This window comes from Trichomycterus rosablanca, chromosome 7 (assembly GCF_030014385.1).
Source record: "Trichomycterus rosablanca isolate fTriRos1 chromosome 7, fTriRos1.hap1, whole genome shotgun sequence".
Taxonomy (NCBI): Eukaryota; Metazoa; Chordata; class Actinopteri; order Siluriformes; family Trichomycteridae; genus Trichomycterus; species Trichomycterus rosablanca.
This window is the reverse complement of record NC_085994.1, coordinates 12,094,919-12,112,049: the sequence shown is the minus strand read 5'-3', so window position 1 is coordinate 12,112,049 and position 17,131 is coordinate 12,094,919. Positions and strand designations below refer to the sequence as shown.

Sequence of the window (17,131 nt, the reverse complement as noted above, 5' to 3'; positions counted from 1 at the left end):
TACAAATTAAGTTCCAACTTTAGACCTATGTGCACTTTGATGATGTGCACTTTAGTGCAGTATACACCATGCAGTATAAGATTTAGTATAATTGAAATAAATTTAGATTTTACCCTTTACTTAACATTTATTAATAATTTTGCTTAGATTCTCTTTGTTTTATTAGATCTGACACAGCAAATGTTAATAAAATGTTAATTTTCTCTTCAGGGTGCCGCTGGTATTGCTGGTGCCCCAGGTTTTCCAGGACCCCGTGGCCCACCTGGACCTCAGGGAGCTACCGGACCTCTAGGCCCCAAGGGTCAGAGTGTAAGTATTAATCACATTTTCAGAATATGTTTAATTCTATTACTTTTGTTGTGCACATTGATTGTTGTAAATAAAAAAAACAACTATTTTTTTTTATTTTAACAGGGAGACCCTGGTATTGCAGGATTTAAGGGTGATTCTGGACCTAAAGGAGAGCGTGTAAGTTTAATAATTAGTATATTTTGTTGTGCCATTATTATTATTATTATTACTCAATTCCATAATGTGTTTGCTAAAAGAGTTTTCTTTGGTTCCATCTAAATAGGGTGTTGCAGGACCTCAGGGTGTTCCAGGCCCAACTGGAGAGGAGGGTAAGAGAGGACCTAGAGGAGAACCTGGTGCTGCTGGCCCTCTTGGACCCCCTGGAGAGAGAGTGAGTCTTAAAATAATTCCTGGGTTAACATTGCTGTACTGCAAATAGATCTAAGAAGAAACTACCATCTGTGTTACACCCCATAGCTTATTATACATGATTTCCTTTTGTAGGGTGCTCCTGGTAACCGTGGATTCCCAGGTCAGGATGGTCTTATTGGTGCTAAGGTGGGTAAACTAATTGAAATTTTGGATAAAACTTTTTGCATGTCAGTATTATACGCTGATCTTATCTATGTGGTTTTTAATAGGGTGCACCTGGTGATCGTGGTGTTCCAGGACTGTCTGGACCAAAAGGTGCTGGTGGAGATCCTGGTCGTCCTGGCGAGCCTGGTCTTCCTGGAGCAAGAGTAATTAAGAACTTTATTTAGAGGATTTTTTTGGGCAGATCAGAACAGCTCTAATCTGCTGTATTGTATTAAATTAAGATGTTCATATATTTAGTATTAACACAATTCTTAATCAGTCATATGGGTTTTCATACACATTAAATATTGCATTTGTCTCTTCTTTAATGTCATAGGGTCTCACTGGTCGCCCTGGAGATTCTGGACCCCAAGGAAAAGTTGGCCCTACTGTAAGTACCCCAGAATTGTCTTAGACATAAACTATATTCTTTTTGTATTGATATTGTTAGGTTGCAAACTCCATAATCATGTATATAGCTAATAATAAAAAAAACTAATCAGTGGTATGATATTTCTTGTTACCCCATAGGGTGCCCCTGGTGAGGATGGTCGCCATGGTCCCCCTGGGCCTCAGGGAGCTCGTGGACAGCCTGGTGTGATGGGATTCCCTGGACCTAAAGGAGCTAATGTAATTATCAACATGACCTTCTAAAACTCTTATTTTGGTAATTAATTTCTTGGAGTAATTTAGTGTTGGATCTCACTGCATACCTGTGTATCTTTCACATTTAGGGTGAGGGTGGCAAACCTGGAGAGAAAGGACTTGTTGGCAGCCCTGGTCTGAGAGTAAGTCATCCTTATTTATTAGTGTATAATTTTGTTCAACTGAGCTAAATAGATGATTATAAATGGATTCTGTTTCTGTCTGTTTTCAGGGTTTGGCCGGTAAAGATGGTGAGACTGGAACAGCTGGTCCTTCTGGCCCTGCTGTAAGTTCTGCCTAATTAAACATAATGCATGATTTATAAATTGACCTTATATTTGAGGGGTTTACCAATGTATCATTAAATAAATTTCTCAGTTACATGGTAAATAGACCATGAAATGCTTTTCATTAGCTCATATTAATTTAAATGCGGTTTGGACACTGGTGCATTTCCCTGTTGGAGGTGCATGTGTTGGTTTTTTGGCTCATTGGATTGAAATAAAATGATGATTTTCAGATGGCATCATGAAATTGCTTTTGGATGCTTTACGTTCCACCTTAAAACAAATATCTATTCAGAAAATGCTGCTAGTTTTAAATGCAAGTCTATAGACAACATGCTTTTTTTCTTAACATAATGGGGCAAGCTGGGTACACCTGCCAAGCCAAATGCTAGCTCTTAAAAAAGACTACACACAGTACAGACAGCAAAGAGCACATCATAGTTCACTTTAAATGTACATATATATATATATATATATATAACAAAATGGTTAACAGTTAATAGTTTATAAATGTATTAGGTTGAAGAAAATAGAGCAATGGTGCTGTTTAGCATATCTGTATAATAACCACGTTAATGTTTTCAGGGACCTGCTGGCGAGAGGGGTGAACAAGGACAACCTGGCCCATCTGGCTTCCAGGTAAAACTTTATTTAACACATACACACATAAAAATCACATACATTTATACAATCTTGCCAGATAAACACCTTTTGGTAGATACACTGTGTTAATTATATGTGAAAATCATGCGTGATTCCAGTTACTGTTATGTTGTTCCAATTATTGTAATAATACTTAATACTAAAATTAAACTTTTTAATGTAATTCCTATGCAGGGTCTGCCTGGACCTGCTGGATCCCCAGGAGAGAGTGGCAAACCAGGTGACCAGGTGAGAACTACCCCATACTGTACTTGCAGTCTTGCTTTGTTAAATCCACTTTTATCTGGGTAATAACATTTTTGTATTAACCTATTATTTTTTACTATCTATCCTCAGGGTGTTCCCGGAGAGGGCGGTGCTCCTGGTGCAGCTGGACCCAGAGTGAGTTCCTATCTTTTAGCATCATGACTGTAATACACATGTTGCCATGCAATGCCATTGTTGTTCCATATTTACCATGTTCCATATCTAATTCTGTACACATCTATTACAGGGTGAGCGTGGTTTCCCTGGTGAAAGAGGAAGTGCAGGTGCCCAGGGTCTTCAGGGCCCAAGAGGACTTCCTGGAACTCCTGGAACTGATGGACCTAAGGTATGATCACTGATATCTATTCATGACAAATTTTTTGCTATTCAGCATTACTCACATTCCTTCATATGACAAATTTTACATCTTACCAGTGCAGACTTAACAATTATAGTACACAAGTGAAATTTTAAAATGTTTTAATGTATTGAAAAAAGAAAACAATCCCACTTATATATAGTTATAATTGTATCTAATCTATTGATACAGTTGTATGACTATTAGTGCATATTTTCTAATCTCTAGTTGTCTCTATGTTGCTTTTATCCTATAATATAGGGTGCGATTGGCCCAGCTGGTGCTCTTGGTGCTCAGGGTCCTCCTGGACTGCAAGGTATGCCTGGTGAGAGAGGATCTGCTGGTATCTCTGGACCCAAGGGAGACAGAGTAAGTAGATAATCGTCTAAATTTAAAATGTATCTTTGGTGTATGAGATGTACACTTTTTGGTTAAAATGTTGCTGTTGTTGATTGATCAACTAACCTGAATTATTTGTTCTTTAATAGGGTGACACTGGAGAGAAAGGACCTGAGGGTGCTCCTGGCAAAGATGGCTCAAGAGTGAGTGCTACACATAAATGTCCCAGATTAAGCTATTTTATTTAAATCATTTAGTAATTCTTGTGTGAATGTTGTATATTATTGTTCTAAACATGGAATACTCATAACTGTAGGGTTTGACTGGTCCTATTGGTCCACCTGGTCCTTCTGGTCCCAATGGAGCTAAGGTGAGAATCTAATAAAGATTTGAAAGATTGCTTATTGATACCTAGCTATTCTTATCTAATAAATATATTTACTGCATTTCTCTCTAAGGGTGAAAATGGTGCTATTGGCCCAACTGGACCTGGTGGAGCTCGTGGTGCTCCTGTAAGTATGATGAGTTTGACTGCGGTACTATTAGACACTGTTTTTATGGTTTATCTCTGCTTTTATTTACTATATTTTTTTTCTCCCTCAAGGGTGACCGTGGTGAGGTTGGACCTCCTGGCCCTGCTGGTTTTGCTGGACCCCCTGTGAGTAGACTTTACTGATATAATTATAAATGTTAGATAACTAACTGATTGCATATAAGTGATTGCATATAAGATTGCATAGAGTGATTGCATATAAGAAATGATTAATCATGTATTCTCCTTAATCAACAATAATATTATGAATTATATTCATAATCATAAAACCTAAACTTTAGAATAGTATGACCTCCTAGGAGAGTGGTAGCTTAACATTAAGGTAATTGACTAGTATTCAGAAGGTTGCTGGTTTAAACCCCACCACTGCTAAATTTCCACTGTTGGGTCACAATTGCCCACACTGTAAGTCACTTTAGATAAAAGCATCTGCTAAATGCCATAAATGAAAAACACAAATCAAGACTGGAATATCTGCACATAAATCATGAACTAGAATACAGATTAAATATAGATATAACATCCATTATTTATTATTACTAATAAGCTGATGAGTAGTACAAGCTTTATAATTTTTCTAATTTACAGTTATAGTTGAATTTGAGTTAACAGAGACATTATACAAAGAAAAAAACTTGGTTTAGATCAAGTTGTTTAGTGCCTAGGTTACACACAATGACAGTAAAGAGAAGCAATAAGCTGAATATAACCTTTGTTCTGTTCTTAATCAGGGTGCTGATGGCCAGCCTGGAACTAAAGGAGAGCAGGGAGAGTCAGGTCAGAAAGGAGATGCTGGATCCCCTGGACCTCAAGGACCATCTGGAGCACCTGGCCCAGTTGTGAGTAATGTTTGACTAAATATATAGTTAGATATTAATAGAGCTTGTTTCATTGTTTATAAATACTGTCTTCAATTTTGATTTATGTTTCCTTTGCTAACATATATTTGCTTGATTTCAGGGCCCAACTGGTGTAACTGGACCTAAAGGAGCCCGTGGAGCACAGGGAGCCCCAGTAAGTCATTGTGTTTGATAAAGTGTAAAAACTTTTGTGTGCATGTGTTGGAATTAGACTTAATGTTATGCTCTCTGTTCCAGGGTGCTACTGGTTTCCCAGGCGCTGCTGGAAGAGTTGGACCACCCGGCCCCAATGTAAGCACTTACTAGATAGATTTTACTACACATAAAAGGGTATAAGGGGACCTGCCAGAGTGAAAGGGAATGTTTACAAGACAGCTGTGAGACCTGCTATGTTGTTGGCAGTAACACTGAAAAAAGAAGGGAGAGGGAACTGGAGGTGGCAGAGATGAAGATGCTGGGATTATCGTTGTGAGTGACGAGGATAGACAAAATTAGGAACAAGTTTATTAGAGGAAAGGCCCAGGCAGGATGTTTGGAGGCAAAGTTAGGGAGGAGAGATTGAGAGGGTTTGGGCATGTGCCAAGGAAGGATGAGAGTTCTATTCGGAGAAGAGTTGCTGAGGATGGAACCACCAGGCATGAGGATTAAGGCCAAAGAGGAAGTTTATGGACGCAGTGAGGGAGGACATGTAGGTGGATGGTGTGATAGAGGAAGAAGTTCAGGGCAGGACAAGATGGAGATAAGTGATTCACTGTAGCAACCACTAAAGGGAGCAGCTGAAGAAAAAAGAAGAAGAAGATACAGAAGATGAAGAAGATATCTCTAGTACAGTGGTTCTCAAACTTTTTTGACCGAGTACCACCCATTGTCAAACCAAAACTTCCAAGTACCACCTATGTCTCTCATCACAGAACCACATATAGCACACATTAATTAGGTGTGTGTGTGTATATACAGTATATACTGTATGTATATATATATATATATATATATATATATATATATATATATATATATATATATATATATATATAGGCAGTGATGGGAATTATGGCTTCTTGACAGGAGCCGGATATTTTGGCTTGGTTCCTTTTAAAGAGCCATTCAAAAAGTGAATCTTCGCGCTGCTAGGTAAACTATAAGACATCCCCGATATTAACATAAAATTTGCATTAAATGTAGGCCTAATTCAAACATCACTTAAATAAGAAAGATTAATTTCAAAAGGCAAAAAACTACAGGGAGGAGACAGACTTTGGTTGCATTTCATTAAGTTTTAGAAAAATCCTTTCTTGTACAAAGATGTGACTGAGTTTGATTCTGCTTTAAAACATAAGCACAATAAAATAATCAGATTTAACCTAATTAAACAAGTTTATAGTTTATTTCTGAATTATTTGTCATTATACTACTAGCTCTCTCTCTCTCTCTCTGTGTGTGTGTGTGTGTGTGTGTATGCGTGCATGTGTGTGTGTGTGTCGCTCGCTCATTCTCCGCGATACTGAAAGTGTTTTCGGATTTGAGTGAGTGCGCGTGTTTAGCGGAGCAGCCTGGTGATGTCAGGAACGAGATCAGTGAGATTCAAACACAGATCTGCTCTGACAAAAGCGAGAGAGCTACTGATAACTTTACTGATAACTTTACTGATAACTTTACTAATAACGTTTCGGAAATTTCGAGATGGAAACTGCGAACGTGAAGTATAGACTTAATGAAGTACGGTGTCTGCGTAGCCCCGAATATTTTTAAAAACACATTAGTTTAAATACAACTTGTTTTAATTAAACTGATTTTATTAAAACAGAATTATAAGAACTTTGAAACAGATTTTATTAGTAATTTACACATTTTGTTTCATATTATTTTTTATTTATAATTATTAAATGATTTATTTTTTCGGTCCATGTAATTACTTTTCCGAGATTATCTGGCGTACCACCTCATGCTGCTTCACGTACCACCAGTGGTACGCGTACCACAGTTTGAGAACCACTGCTCTAGTATATTCATATGACATGAAATGCCATAGCTATTCATGGCCAGGATTACAGAAGCTCAGAATTCCTCTAACTAATCTTAGGCATCTGTGACCACAAGTATTCAGAAGGGGGCAGATAGCACCCACCTTCAGGTACATTGATCGGCCCAATGAAATTGCATATGCACAGTTAAAACATTAAGAAGTGTCATTCTTATGTTTATTCCTTACACAGTTTTCTTAATGTATTTATTTAGTTTTCTTCTCTGACTTTTTCTTAACTAGGGTAACCCTGGTTCTGCTGGTCCAGCTGGTCCTGCTGGCAAAGATGGTCCTAAGGGTATTCGTGGTGATGCTGGTCCCCCAGGAAGACCTGGAGATGCTGGCCTCCGTGGACCTGCTGGATCCCCTGGAGAGAAGGGAGAGCCTGGAGAGGATGGTCCCTCTGTAAGGATCAAACTCATTAATCAAAGCATATTTACTACTGTTTTGTCATTTAATATTGTAGACATCAGATGCCTTATTACTTATCTCCTCTTGGCTGCTCCTGCTTGATATTTAGGGTCCTGATGGTCCTTCTGGTCCTGCTGGTCTTGCTGGTCAGCGTGGTATTGTTGGTTTGCCTGGTCAGCGTGGTGAGAGAGGTTTCCCTGGTCTTCCCGGACCTGGTGTAAGTATACAAGTCATAATACTCACTAGAAAATGCATAAAGTCTGACAACTAGCTAGTGCTTTTTACTGTAATATAAAATTGTTCAATTACAATTTTTACAAAGTATGTATAATGTAATAATAGTGTATGTTCCCAATTAAATAAGATATAGATATTGGTTGAAATCCTGGTAAATTGATATATTAAGTGATTAATGATTCTTAAATTGTATCTGTTATAGGGTGAGCCTGGTAAACAGGGTGCTTCAGGTGGTGCTGGTGACCGTGGACCCCCTGGACCTGTTGGACCCCCTGGATTGACTGGACCAGCTGGGGAAACTGGACGTGAGGTAAAGACTACACCTGATCAAAATACAATTCTGGATGGCTAATAGGTTGAAAAGAGAGCCAGTGGCTGGCTTTATGTGTCCTGGAGAAAGCATGTGCGAGCTTTTACTCTCCTAGAAAAGTAGCTGCTGTGCAATAGGGTGGAACTAGCTAAATGGTGGGAACTAACAATGGTTAGATGGGAAGGGAAAAACTAGATAATGATAGAAAATAATTTTGAAAAATACATTACATTGCGAGTCCATAATGAGAGATCGATCAATATCATAATACTGTTTGACTGGGTCTATTAAAAAATTTGACTAAATACCACAATACATTTTTTACCATTAAACCTAACCAATATTTAATATTCACATGATTACGCTTTAATAACATGTTTTGAATGAAAAATCAATCCAAGTGCAAGATGCTTGATCAAGGTTGAACAATACTGTGGCCAAAAAGCCACTAACAAATAAATAAGATGGCCAAAATAACGAAAATAAAGTAACAAATGAAAAACTAAAAACATCCACAGCCTGCAAAGGAGAAAGTGGTTAAAAAAGGGACAGCGCAGACCTGGAAACTAGTTGTCACAATATGAGAGGCTGCTTTGGCTGTCTGCAATGTCAGTTCTCTGATAAAAGGAAAGTCGGGAACCCTAAACACAAGCCAGTGCCCCAACCACACCAAAAAAGCAGATTGGCCAGTCAGAGGAACTGGCAAATCTGTAAAAAAGAAACCGTGATATGTATATTGCCGGCAAAAAATGGCAATGCAGAAGGACAAGACCCCAACATAGCTCAGCTGATCTCATTTACCAGCTGAGCCATGTTACAAAGCTTTTGCAGAATTAAAACAAAAAACCACGCCACTGCACAAGTCTGCATGAGAGCCTGATTTTAGCAATATGTTTTAAGTAAGCTTGCTTAGCCAGCCCTGAATTTTTGTCTTAACCAAGATTTAATATAGAACAAAACATAATATTGCTTGTTCCACACATGCTTATGACACATTACATTTCTGACAGCCACTTTTAACCTTCTTTGTTTTAGGGTAATCCTGGATCTGATGGTCCTCCTGGCAGAGATGGTGCTGCTGGTGTGAAGGTGAAGACACCTCCCTTTTTATTATTTTATAATATTGCTCTAAACAGCTATTATTTATAGCAAGCTAATTCAAGTTTAAGACTTGGTGCTTACTAATAACAAATGTGTCATTTACAGGGTGAGCGTGGTAACACTGGTCCTATTGGTGCTCCTGGTGCTCCAGGTACCCCTGGCTCTACTGGTCCCGCTGGTCCAGTTGGCAAACAGGGAGACAGAGGAGAGAATGTAAGTACTTTATAACTGATTCTAATAATAATAATCTATATTAAATAGTTCACTTTGTCAAGTATGAAAAGTACCGTCCAGACTGTTATCAGTGGAAGGGGCACACCCACCATCTGTCATGGAATGGGGGTGTATCAGTGGTCATGGTATGGGTGACTTGCATACAACCATAGACACAGAATGCATGTGCTTGACTGGCCTGCCTGAAATCCAAATCTGTCTGTTAAAAATGTATGATGCAGCATGAAGAGAAGCATCAGACAAATGGCGACCACAGACTGTTGAGCAGCTGAAGTCTCATATCAAGCAAAAAAAACAAATATTCTTTAAAACTGCAGCAACAGTTAGTGTCCTCAGTTCCCAAACCATTAAAAAGTCTCATTAATAAGTAAGATAATGAAACACAGGGGTAAACACGCTTCTGTCCCAACTTTTTTGGAGTGTGTTTCAGGCATCAAATTCTAAATGTGTTTTATATACAAAATACAGTGATCAGTAAAAACATGGAAATCTTTTCTACAACCCCTGGCAAAAATTATGGAATCACCACTCTTGGAAGATGTTCTGTCAATTGTTTAATTTTGTAGAAAAAAAAGAAATCACAGACATGCCACAAAACTATCATTTTTCAAAATGTCAACCTTCTGGCATTAAGAAACAATAAAAAAAAGAAACAAATATAATAGTTGTGGTCAGTCACAATTGCTTTTTTTAGATCAAGTAGAGGAAAAAAATATGGAATCACTCAAATCTGAGGAAAAAATTATGGAATCACTCTGTAATTTGCAGTTTAAAAACAAAACATCTGCAGCAGATTAGATTTGCTAATTATTCTTCAGTTTAAAAAGAGTGCTCACACCTCGGAGAGCTGTTGCACAAAGCAGATTGTCATGAATCATGGTTCCAACACAAGATATGTCAGTTGAAACAAATGAGAGGATTATAAAACTCCTTCAAGAAGATAAATCATTGTGGAATGTCGCAAAAGATGTTGGTTGTTCCCAGTAAGCTGTGTTTAAAATCTGGACCAAGTACAAACAAAATGGGAAGGTTGTAAAAGGGAAGCATACTGGTAGACCAAGTAAGACATCAAAGCATCAAGATAGAAAACAAAGCAATATGTCTTGAAAACAGAAAATGCACAACAAAACAAATGAGAAACAAGTGGCCGGAAAGTGGAGTCAATGTCTGTGACTGAACTGTAAGAAATCACCTAAAAGAAATGGGATTTACATACAGACAAGCCAAACAAAAGCCACCATTAACACCTAAAAAGAAAAGAACAAGGTTAAAGTAGGCTAAAGAAAAGCAATCGTGGACTGTGGGTGACTGGATAAAAGTGATCTTCAGTGATGAATCGCGAATCTGCATTGGGCAAGGTGATGATGCTGGAACTTTTGTTTGGTGTCTGTCCAATGAAATTTATGAAGATAACTGCCTAAAGAAAACATGTTAATTTCCACAGTTGTTGATGATATGGGCCTGCATGTCGGGTAAAGGCACAGGGGAGATGGTCTTCAATAAATGCCAAAGTCCACATTGAAATTTTGGACGCTTTTCTTATTCCATCAGTTGAAAGGATGTTTGGTGATGATGACTTCATTTTTCAAGATGATAATGCATCTTGCCATAGGGCAAAGGACGTGAAAACTTTCCTTCAAGAAAACATATAATGTCAATGGCATGGCCTGCAAATAGTCCGGATCTCAATCCATTTGAAAATCTCTGGTGGAAATTGAAGAAAATGGTCAATGACAAGGTTCCAACCTGCAAAGCTGATCTGGCAACAGCAAGAGACAGTTGAAGGCAGATTGATGAAGAATACTGTTTGTCATTAGTTAACTCCATGCCTCATAGAGTTTAAACCATTATAAAAGCCAGAGGTGGTGCAACAAAGTAATAATGGTGCAGTGTTTTCTAATGATTCCATAATTTTTTCCTCAGATTTGAGTGATTCCATATTTTTTTCCTCTACTTGATCTAAAAAAAAGCAATTGTGACTGACCACAACTATTATATTTGTTTCTTTTTTTATTGTTTCTTAATGCCAGAGGGTTGACAGTTTGAGAAATGATAGTTTTGTGGCATGTCTGTGATTTCTTTTTTTTCTACAAAATTAAACAATTGAAAGAACATCTTCCAAGAGTGGTGATTCCATAATTTTTGCCAGGGGTTGTATTAACTTTCATCAAGCAAATAAGATAACAACAGAATTACCAATTCCAGATTCTTCTTGTTATTGCACTTTACAAAACGTCCCAACTTTTCTGAAAATGGGGTTTTTTAAATGAATAACCATTTCAAATAAGTGAAGCAGTGGACTTAAATTTTGGAATTCATAAACTGGTTCAGAATGTTTGCATGCTTTGTCATTGCTTGTACTCCTTATTAAAGATGATGTAGCTAATCCATTACACTTTCTTTTTATTTTGTAGGGACCCCAAGGACCTGCTGGAGCTCCTGGACCTGCTGGAGCTAGAGGCATGGCTGTAAGTACAATTCAAATAGCACAATATTTTATCTATTATCAAAACCCTTATTTAATTCCTTACAGTTGATAACACAAAGGTAGTGCTGCAGATCTATATTCTTGTGATATCTATATTAAACATTTGGGTTTCTTTAGGGACCCCAAGGACCTCGTGGAGACAAGGGAGAGGCTGGTGAGGCTGGAGAGAGAGGACAGAAGGGACACAGAGGATTTACTGGTCTGCAGGGTCTTCCTGGACCTCCTGTAAGTTTACACTTTCATATATTTTTGACATGTTTCTTCAAAATAAAGCTTTACCATGATGTCTTAACCCAAACTTTTTGTTCTTGTTCTGCAGGGTTCTACTGGTGACCAGGGTGCTGCTGGACCTTCCGGACCTAGTGGACCCAAGGTGAGAATTGATTTGTTAGAATTGTTATGAAGTTGATAAGATGCTTGGGTAGACTATCATTAAAACACATAAAAAGTCATATTAAGTTAATTATTGTTTCACGTATAGGGACCTCCTGGACCCAGTGGGCCATTTGGAAAGGATGGATCAAATGGTATGCCTGGACCCATCGGACCCCCTGGACCTCGTGGACGCTCTGGAGAATCTGGTTCAGCTGTGAGTATGTTTTTTGGGTTTTAAGTAGTTGCCTTAATAACAAAAGTATTGTCTGGAAAGAAGTGCCACTAATCTGATACTAATACTTTCAGCTTTATAAGATGTCAAATTGGTCCACTGCCACTGGAATTGTTACTAATTTGAGACTATGTAGTATGCACTATGAAATTTGGGATGCTAGACAATTTGGCTACTGGGCTAGTCTGGCTATAGGTGGTTGTGTCTTTATATTAATCATCACATTTTAGTGATAGTCAAATGTCACTATATATCATAATAACTATGATTTTACAGTGGTAATGTTAGCAGATAGCCAAAAGGTCAGCAAATTAGCCGTGTTCAGGCTGGGCATGGACTGAAATGTTATGGTCATTGGCCATAGAGTAATACACTAATAATAGAAAACAACAAGAATTGTTTTACATTTTATATTTCTTCTTTTGTGGCTTCTCTCTTTAGGGACCTCCTGGAAACTCTGGACCCCCTGGTCCCCCTGGTCCTCCAGGCCCTGGCATTGACATGTCTGCCTTTGCTGGACTTGGTCAGACTGAGAAGGGCCCAGATCCCCTGCGTTACATGCGTGCCGATGAGGCTTCCAGCAATCTGAGACAGCATGATGTTGAAGTTGATGCCACTCTGAAATCCATCAACAGCCAGATTGAGGATATCCGCAGCCCTGATGGCTCTCGCAAGAACCCTGCTCGCTCCTGCCGTGACCTGAAACTCTGCCACCCTGACTGGAAGAGCGGTAATGATAAAATAAGAATAGTGGAAATTACATGCATATGTATCTGTTTGATGCCTGTGCAATCTTATGACAATTTATGACTGTTTTTGACAGGTGAGTACTGGGTGGACCCCAACCTTGGCTGCGCCGTTGATGCCATCAAGGTCTACTGCAACATGGAGACTGGAGAGACATGCGTTAATCCCAGCACACGCAGCATCCCACGCAAGAACTGGTGGAGCAGCAAGAGCAAGGGTCAGAAGCATGTCTGGTTTGGAGAGAGCATGAACGGTGGTTTCCATGTAAGTACTACACTTGAATGTATTTGTTCATATTCATATCAATAAATGAACTTAAAGGAGAAACAATAACTCACAACAGAAAAAGCTCTTATGTGACCACGACAGGGTCCTGATCACTTTGTAGAAGTATGGAAAATGGCACTGCTGAATTTCAAACTCATCTGAGTCAAATGTAAATAATTGCTAACATTTTAAAATGTACCACATTCTGAGCAAAACCTGTGCAGGCTTTAGCCTTGTTAGACCCTTCTGCATAGCTTTTATCAAAGATGGTCCTAGATGGACTAGCAAATAAAATACTGAAAAATGGCTGAGAGCAAACTAGTCAGCAAAAGCTAACCCAACAGGTGTATATACTGTACATGTAAGGCTAAAAAAACACTCACTGTGTTTGTGCCATTGTTTGGGTTTGCTTGTGTGGCTTAGCAGAGACAGTCATGGTCTTGAATAGATGTCTTGTAAAAGTCTGGAAAAAGGGATGTCAGTCACACATGCTCACCTATAAGAATAAACTTTGACAGAAAAGGAAAGATTTTTGTTACTGTGCTCTCCAAGCCTTTGTTCCTATTTTACTCTCCATGGTTCTGAACTTCTTTTGTTTCATAATGTGTCTCCCAAATTAGCAAGCATTGACACACACAAATGACATGGAAAATGATTAGTCCTACAGTTTTCTGTCTTTGTATAAGTTTTCTTTCTATAAACAGAAATAACAACCCTCTGTGTTTCTTTGTCTTTAATACAGTTCAGTTATGGTGACAAGAGCCAGACTCCTCATATGGCTTCCATTCAGATGAATTTCCTGAGACTGCTGTCTAGCGATGCCTCTCAGAAAATCACCTACCACTGCAAGAACAGCGTGGCTTACATGGACGAATCCACTGGTAACCTGAAGAAGGCACTTTTGCTACAGGGCTCCAACGATGTTGAAATCAGAGCCGAGGGCAACAGCCGATTCACATACAGTGTGCTGGAGGATGGTTGTCAGGTGAGAATTAAATACCTAAACTCAAGCAGAATAACACATTCATACAAGTAGTAATGTCTTACATGGAAAATTTATATTAAAATATGAATGGATAAGTGCAATGATCAGTATATTTCTTTAAACTTGGCTTTTTTTAGGGTCAGAACACTGGCAAATATACATAGAATACAGTATTTCTAAAATCAGCAGTCCTCTAATTTACATAAGTTAGAGGACCAGATACCACAGGACTCCCTCAGATAGGGGTCAGTTGTTCTGGCATCAAATTAGGCCAGTGTTCCCAATGTATTATAGTGCTATTTTAAATGTATTTTAGATATAATTGATGGGGCCCAACTGTATTTCAGAATACATGTTTAAACAAACAGGCACAAAACTAACTAAAACTATGACAATATATATCTAGGGGTTGCCAAAATACATGGACCTGATCAATTATAACCTCTACGTGGGGATCAGTTTAATATACACTTTATCTCCAGCTTAAATATTTGTAATGTATAAATAAAAACTCAGCAACAACCAAAATTTACTACACTTTTATAGAACTAGTTAGCTCTGTATCTTGCAAACCTATCCAGAATATTTAATTATCGACTTATGATATTGTTTACATATGATACACAGAACACTACCTAGTTGTGAAATACACTTTAATTTAGGTCATGTATGTGGCAAATAGGAAGTAATTTGGGATTGTACTTACCATGACCAGTTGTGGTAGAAATACTGTAGCTAGTACTGTTGAAACGACCTGAAAATTTGAGAAAAGGAGGACCAAACATTTATATCTTAATATTAGATATAATCTGGTTTTTTTAATTTGTCAGTTTGTCTTTAAATTTTAAGTTTATTGATCTCTCCTACTTTAAACAGAAAAGACCCTGGTCTTATATGGGGTACTTGTATGGAGGCTTTGCAGAGATAAAGTGAATCTGTAAGGATTTTAATTCTATCCACTAATGTGACTTCTCTTTTTTGTTTTACAGAAACACACAGGCCAGTGGGGTAAGACTGTGATTGAGTACAAAACTCAGAAGACATCCAGGCTGCCCATCGTGGACGTTGCTCCCATGGACATCGGTTCACCTAACCAAGAATTTGGAGTAGACATTGGACCAGTCTGCTTCTTGTAAAAAAACAAAAACAAAACGATGTAAGACATGAAAACGATAAGCAATAGCTCCATCAAGAAGCAATAACATTCTCCAAATAATGAAATACGGAAGTAAAGGAAACCAAATTGAAAATTGATGAAGTTGTGTTGTTCGTGTTAGTGCCTAGGAGACCGGCACTAAGCAGCACTGGCCCGTAAGTCTCTCCCTCTGAAATCCAGCCATGTTTCCCTAAAAGCAAAGCGTTTCCTCCTAATAGGAGCTGAGATGAGGAAGAAACCAGTGTGCAAGACTAAACGAGTGCATTAAAAAGAGCAGAAACATGGCTAGATGTCATCACATTCAGCAGGTGCGAGTGGTGCTTTAGAGCTGGGTACATTTTTGCTGGATACCAAAGAAGCCCCTCCTACCAAGATCATCTTGAACCACACCCAGTCCCACTCAGCCCCCCTTTGCTTCCTGACTGTGACTCAGTAAAAACATCACATTCTGCTAAATATTGTGAAATGTTCAAACTGGGGAGGGTGGGAGTTACTATTTACTGTGTATAATAAAGTAAAATCTTGGTTTAGTTGTAAAGGTCTGTTCTGCAACAGCCAGATTTATATATTTTTCACAATTATATGTGTTTGTCTAAGAGAGAGTGTGTAGCTATGCACACCAACATCTTCTGGAAAGTGCAGTTTTATTTTAGTTTTTTTCAGTGTACTACGGTATTCTCCCCTTGACTGCCCATTTAGGAAGTGTTGTCCCTTTCCAAACTAGTAAAATAAATTTGGACCACATTTCTGGTTTTGTTCATTTCTATTATCTTTGTTTTAAGAGAAAAGCTACCTCACAATGAAAAACCTAAGATAAGTCATCATCAGTAGCTGGGGGATCTAAGAGAGAAGGACAGGCCCTGGCTTGGTCCAGAACAGCTTCAGAAGGTGCTATTAGTTTAAATTTCAGTCATTATTCCCGGAGTCCCCAAATCCTGTCTCAGCTAGCCTCACCCAAATCATACAGCCTGCTCTGACCCTGCAGAGTAACCAACATGTTCAACGTAAAGGAGGGGCTTTTTTAAAGGAGCTGGAAACTCAGCTTTGATAACACCGTGTGTCCGGAACAGGATGTGTGCATTAGTGTGAGGGTGTGTATATTTTTTTATAATTAATATTATTATGAAGATTTTGTTTGTTTTCTTTTTTTCATTCTGGTTTTGTTACAATTTTAATTAATGTAAATTGGAAATAAAGGATAAACAAGGAACCATGAAATCGTATTTCAATTGAGTTTTTATTTAATTAGGTATTTACAATTAAGCAAACCTTGTCCACCTAAACTGTGTGTGTTTAGGGTATGGTTGTCTTGTATTGGTTGTCTTACTGGAATTAAATGCCCAATGAGATTGGGAATACATGCTAGTCTGACCTTGTTAAACATTTGCTCGGTCCAAGCAGGAAAAATATTTATATTTAAAAAAATAAAAAGAGCCAGATGATTTGCTTTTCAAACTAACTAACTTGTTTTAGAGATACAATTTTGGTTAGTCATATTATTACTCAGCTATAATATAAAAGGAAGATATAAAAGATAGCAAGAAAGCAAAAAGATAGAAGTACAAGTGATTACAACAGTAATAATTTATTTTGTTTACCTTTGATCACTACTTAATCCTGCTTATGAAGGCTCCAATGCTCCAGTAAACACATAGCAGGGAATCACACACTTCCCCACTGACTTTTTTAAATGTATAGTAACTTATAGTAATCAATATATAGTAGCAATTTACAGTAACCCATCCATGTT

At 38.1% G+C, this 17,131-nt stretch overlaps 1 protein-coding gene and 1 long non-coding RNA gene across 3 annotated transcripts in view; one reads left to right on the top strand and one right to left on the bottom strand.

Moving 5' to 3' along the window:
- col2a1a (collagen, type II, alpha 1a) overlaps window positions 1-16,599 on the top strand; it is a 29,170-nt gene extending 12,571 nt beyond the window's left edge. The window contains exons 20-53 of the mRNA XM_062998990.1: window positions 211-309; window positions 415-468; window positions 575-682; window positions 796-849; window positions 933-1,031; window positions 1,205-1,258; window positions 1,399-1,497; window positions 1,602-1,655; window positions 1,745-1,798; window positions 2,385-2,438; window positions 2,637-2,690; window positions 2,799-2,843; window positions 2,956-3,054; window positions 3,328-3,435; window positions 3,555-3,608; window positions 3,722-3,775; window positions 3,864-3,917; window positions 4,010-4,063; window positions 4,690-4,797; window positions 4,919-4,972; window positions 5,056-5,109; window positions 7,082-7,243; window positions 7,359-7,466; window positions 7,689-7,796; window positions 8,832-8,885; window positions 9,003-9,110; window positions 11,546-11,599; window positions 11,737-11,844; window positions 11,939-11,992; window positions 12,101-12,208; window positions 12,668-12,956; window positions 13,050-13,237; window positions 13,983-14,225; window positions 15,215-16,599. Coding sequence (XP_062855060.1) covers window positions 211-309; window positions 415-468; window positions 575-682; window positions 796-849; window positions 933-1,031; window positions 1,205-1,258; window positions 1,399-1,497; window positions 1,602-1,655; window positions 1,745-1,798; window positions 2,385-2,438; window positions 2,637-2,690; window positions 2,799-2,843; window positions 2,956-3,054; window positions 3,328-3,435; window positions 3,555-3,608; window positions 3,722-3,775; window positions 3,864-3,917; window positions 4,010-4,063; window positions 4,690-4,797; window positions 4,919-4,972; window positions 5,056-5,109; window positions 7,082-7,243; window positions 7,359-7,466; window positions 7,689-7,796; window positions 8,832-8,885; window positions 9,003-9,110; window positions 11,546-11,599; window positions 11,737-11,844; window positions 11,939-11,992; window positions 12,101-12,208; window positions 12,668-12,956; window positions 13,050-13,237; window positions 13,983-14,225; window positions 15,215-15,361 — 3,198 coding nt within the window. The 3' untranslated portion in view covers window positions 15,362-16,599. The remainder of the gene's footprint in view (window positions 1-210; window positions 310-414; window positions 469-574; window positions 683-795; window positions 850-932; window positions 1,032-1,204; window positions 1,259-1,398; window positions 1,498-1,601; window positions 1,656-1,744; window positions 1,799-2,384; window positions 2,439-2,636; window positions 2,691-2,798; window positions 2,844-2,955; window positions 3,055-3,327; window positions 3,436-3,554; window positions 3,609-3,721; window positions 3,776-3,863; window positions 3,918-4,009; window positions 4,064-4,689; window positions 4,798-4,918; window positions 4,973-5,055; window positions 5,110-7,081; window positions 7,244-7,358; window positions 7,467-7,688; window positions 7,797-8,831; window positions 8,886-9,002; window positions 9,111-11,545; window positions 11,600-11,736; window positions 11,845-11,938; window positions 11,993-12,100; window positions 12,209-12,667; window positions 12,957-13,049; window positions 13,238-13,982; window positions 14,226-15,214) is intronic.
- Window positions 6,676-14,233, bottom strand: LOC134318187 (uncharacterized). 2 transcript variants are annotated; one of them, XR_010013344.1, is made up of 7 exons: window positions 13,780-14,233; window positions 13,624-13,703; window positions 13,073-13,167; window positions 12,632-12,945; window positions 11,899-11,978; window positions 7,324-7,461; window positions 6,676-7,241 (listed from the first exon to the last, which is right to left on the bottom strand). It is a non-coding gene; the product is annotated as an uncharacterized LOC134318187 (long non-coding RNA). The 2 variants fall into 2 exon arrangements; XR_010013343.1 differs by having other exon boundaries at window positions 13,624-13,749; window positions 13,955-14,233.
- Window positions 16,600-17,131: the final 532 nt, after the last annotated feature.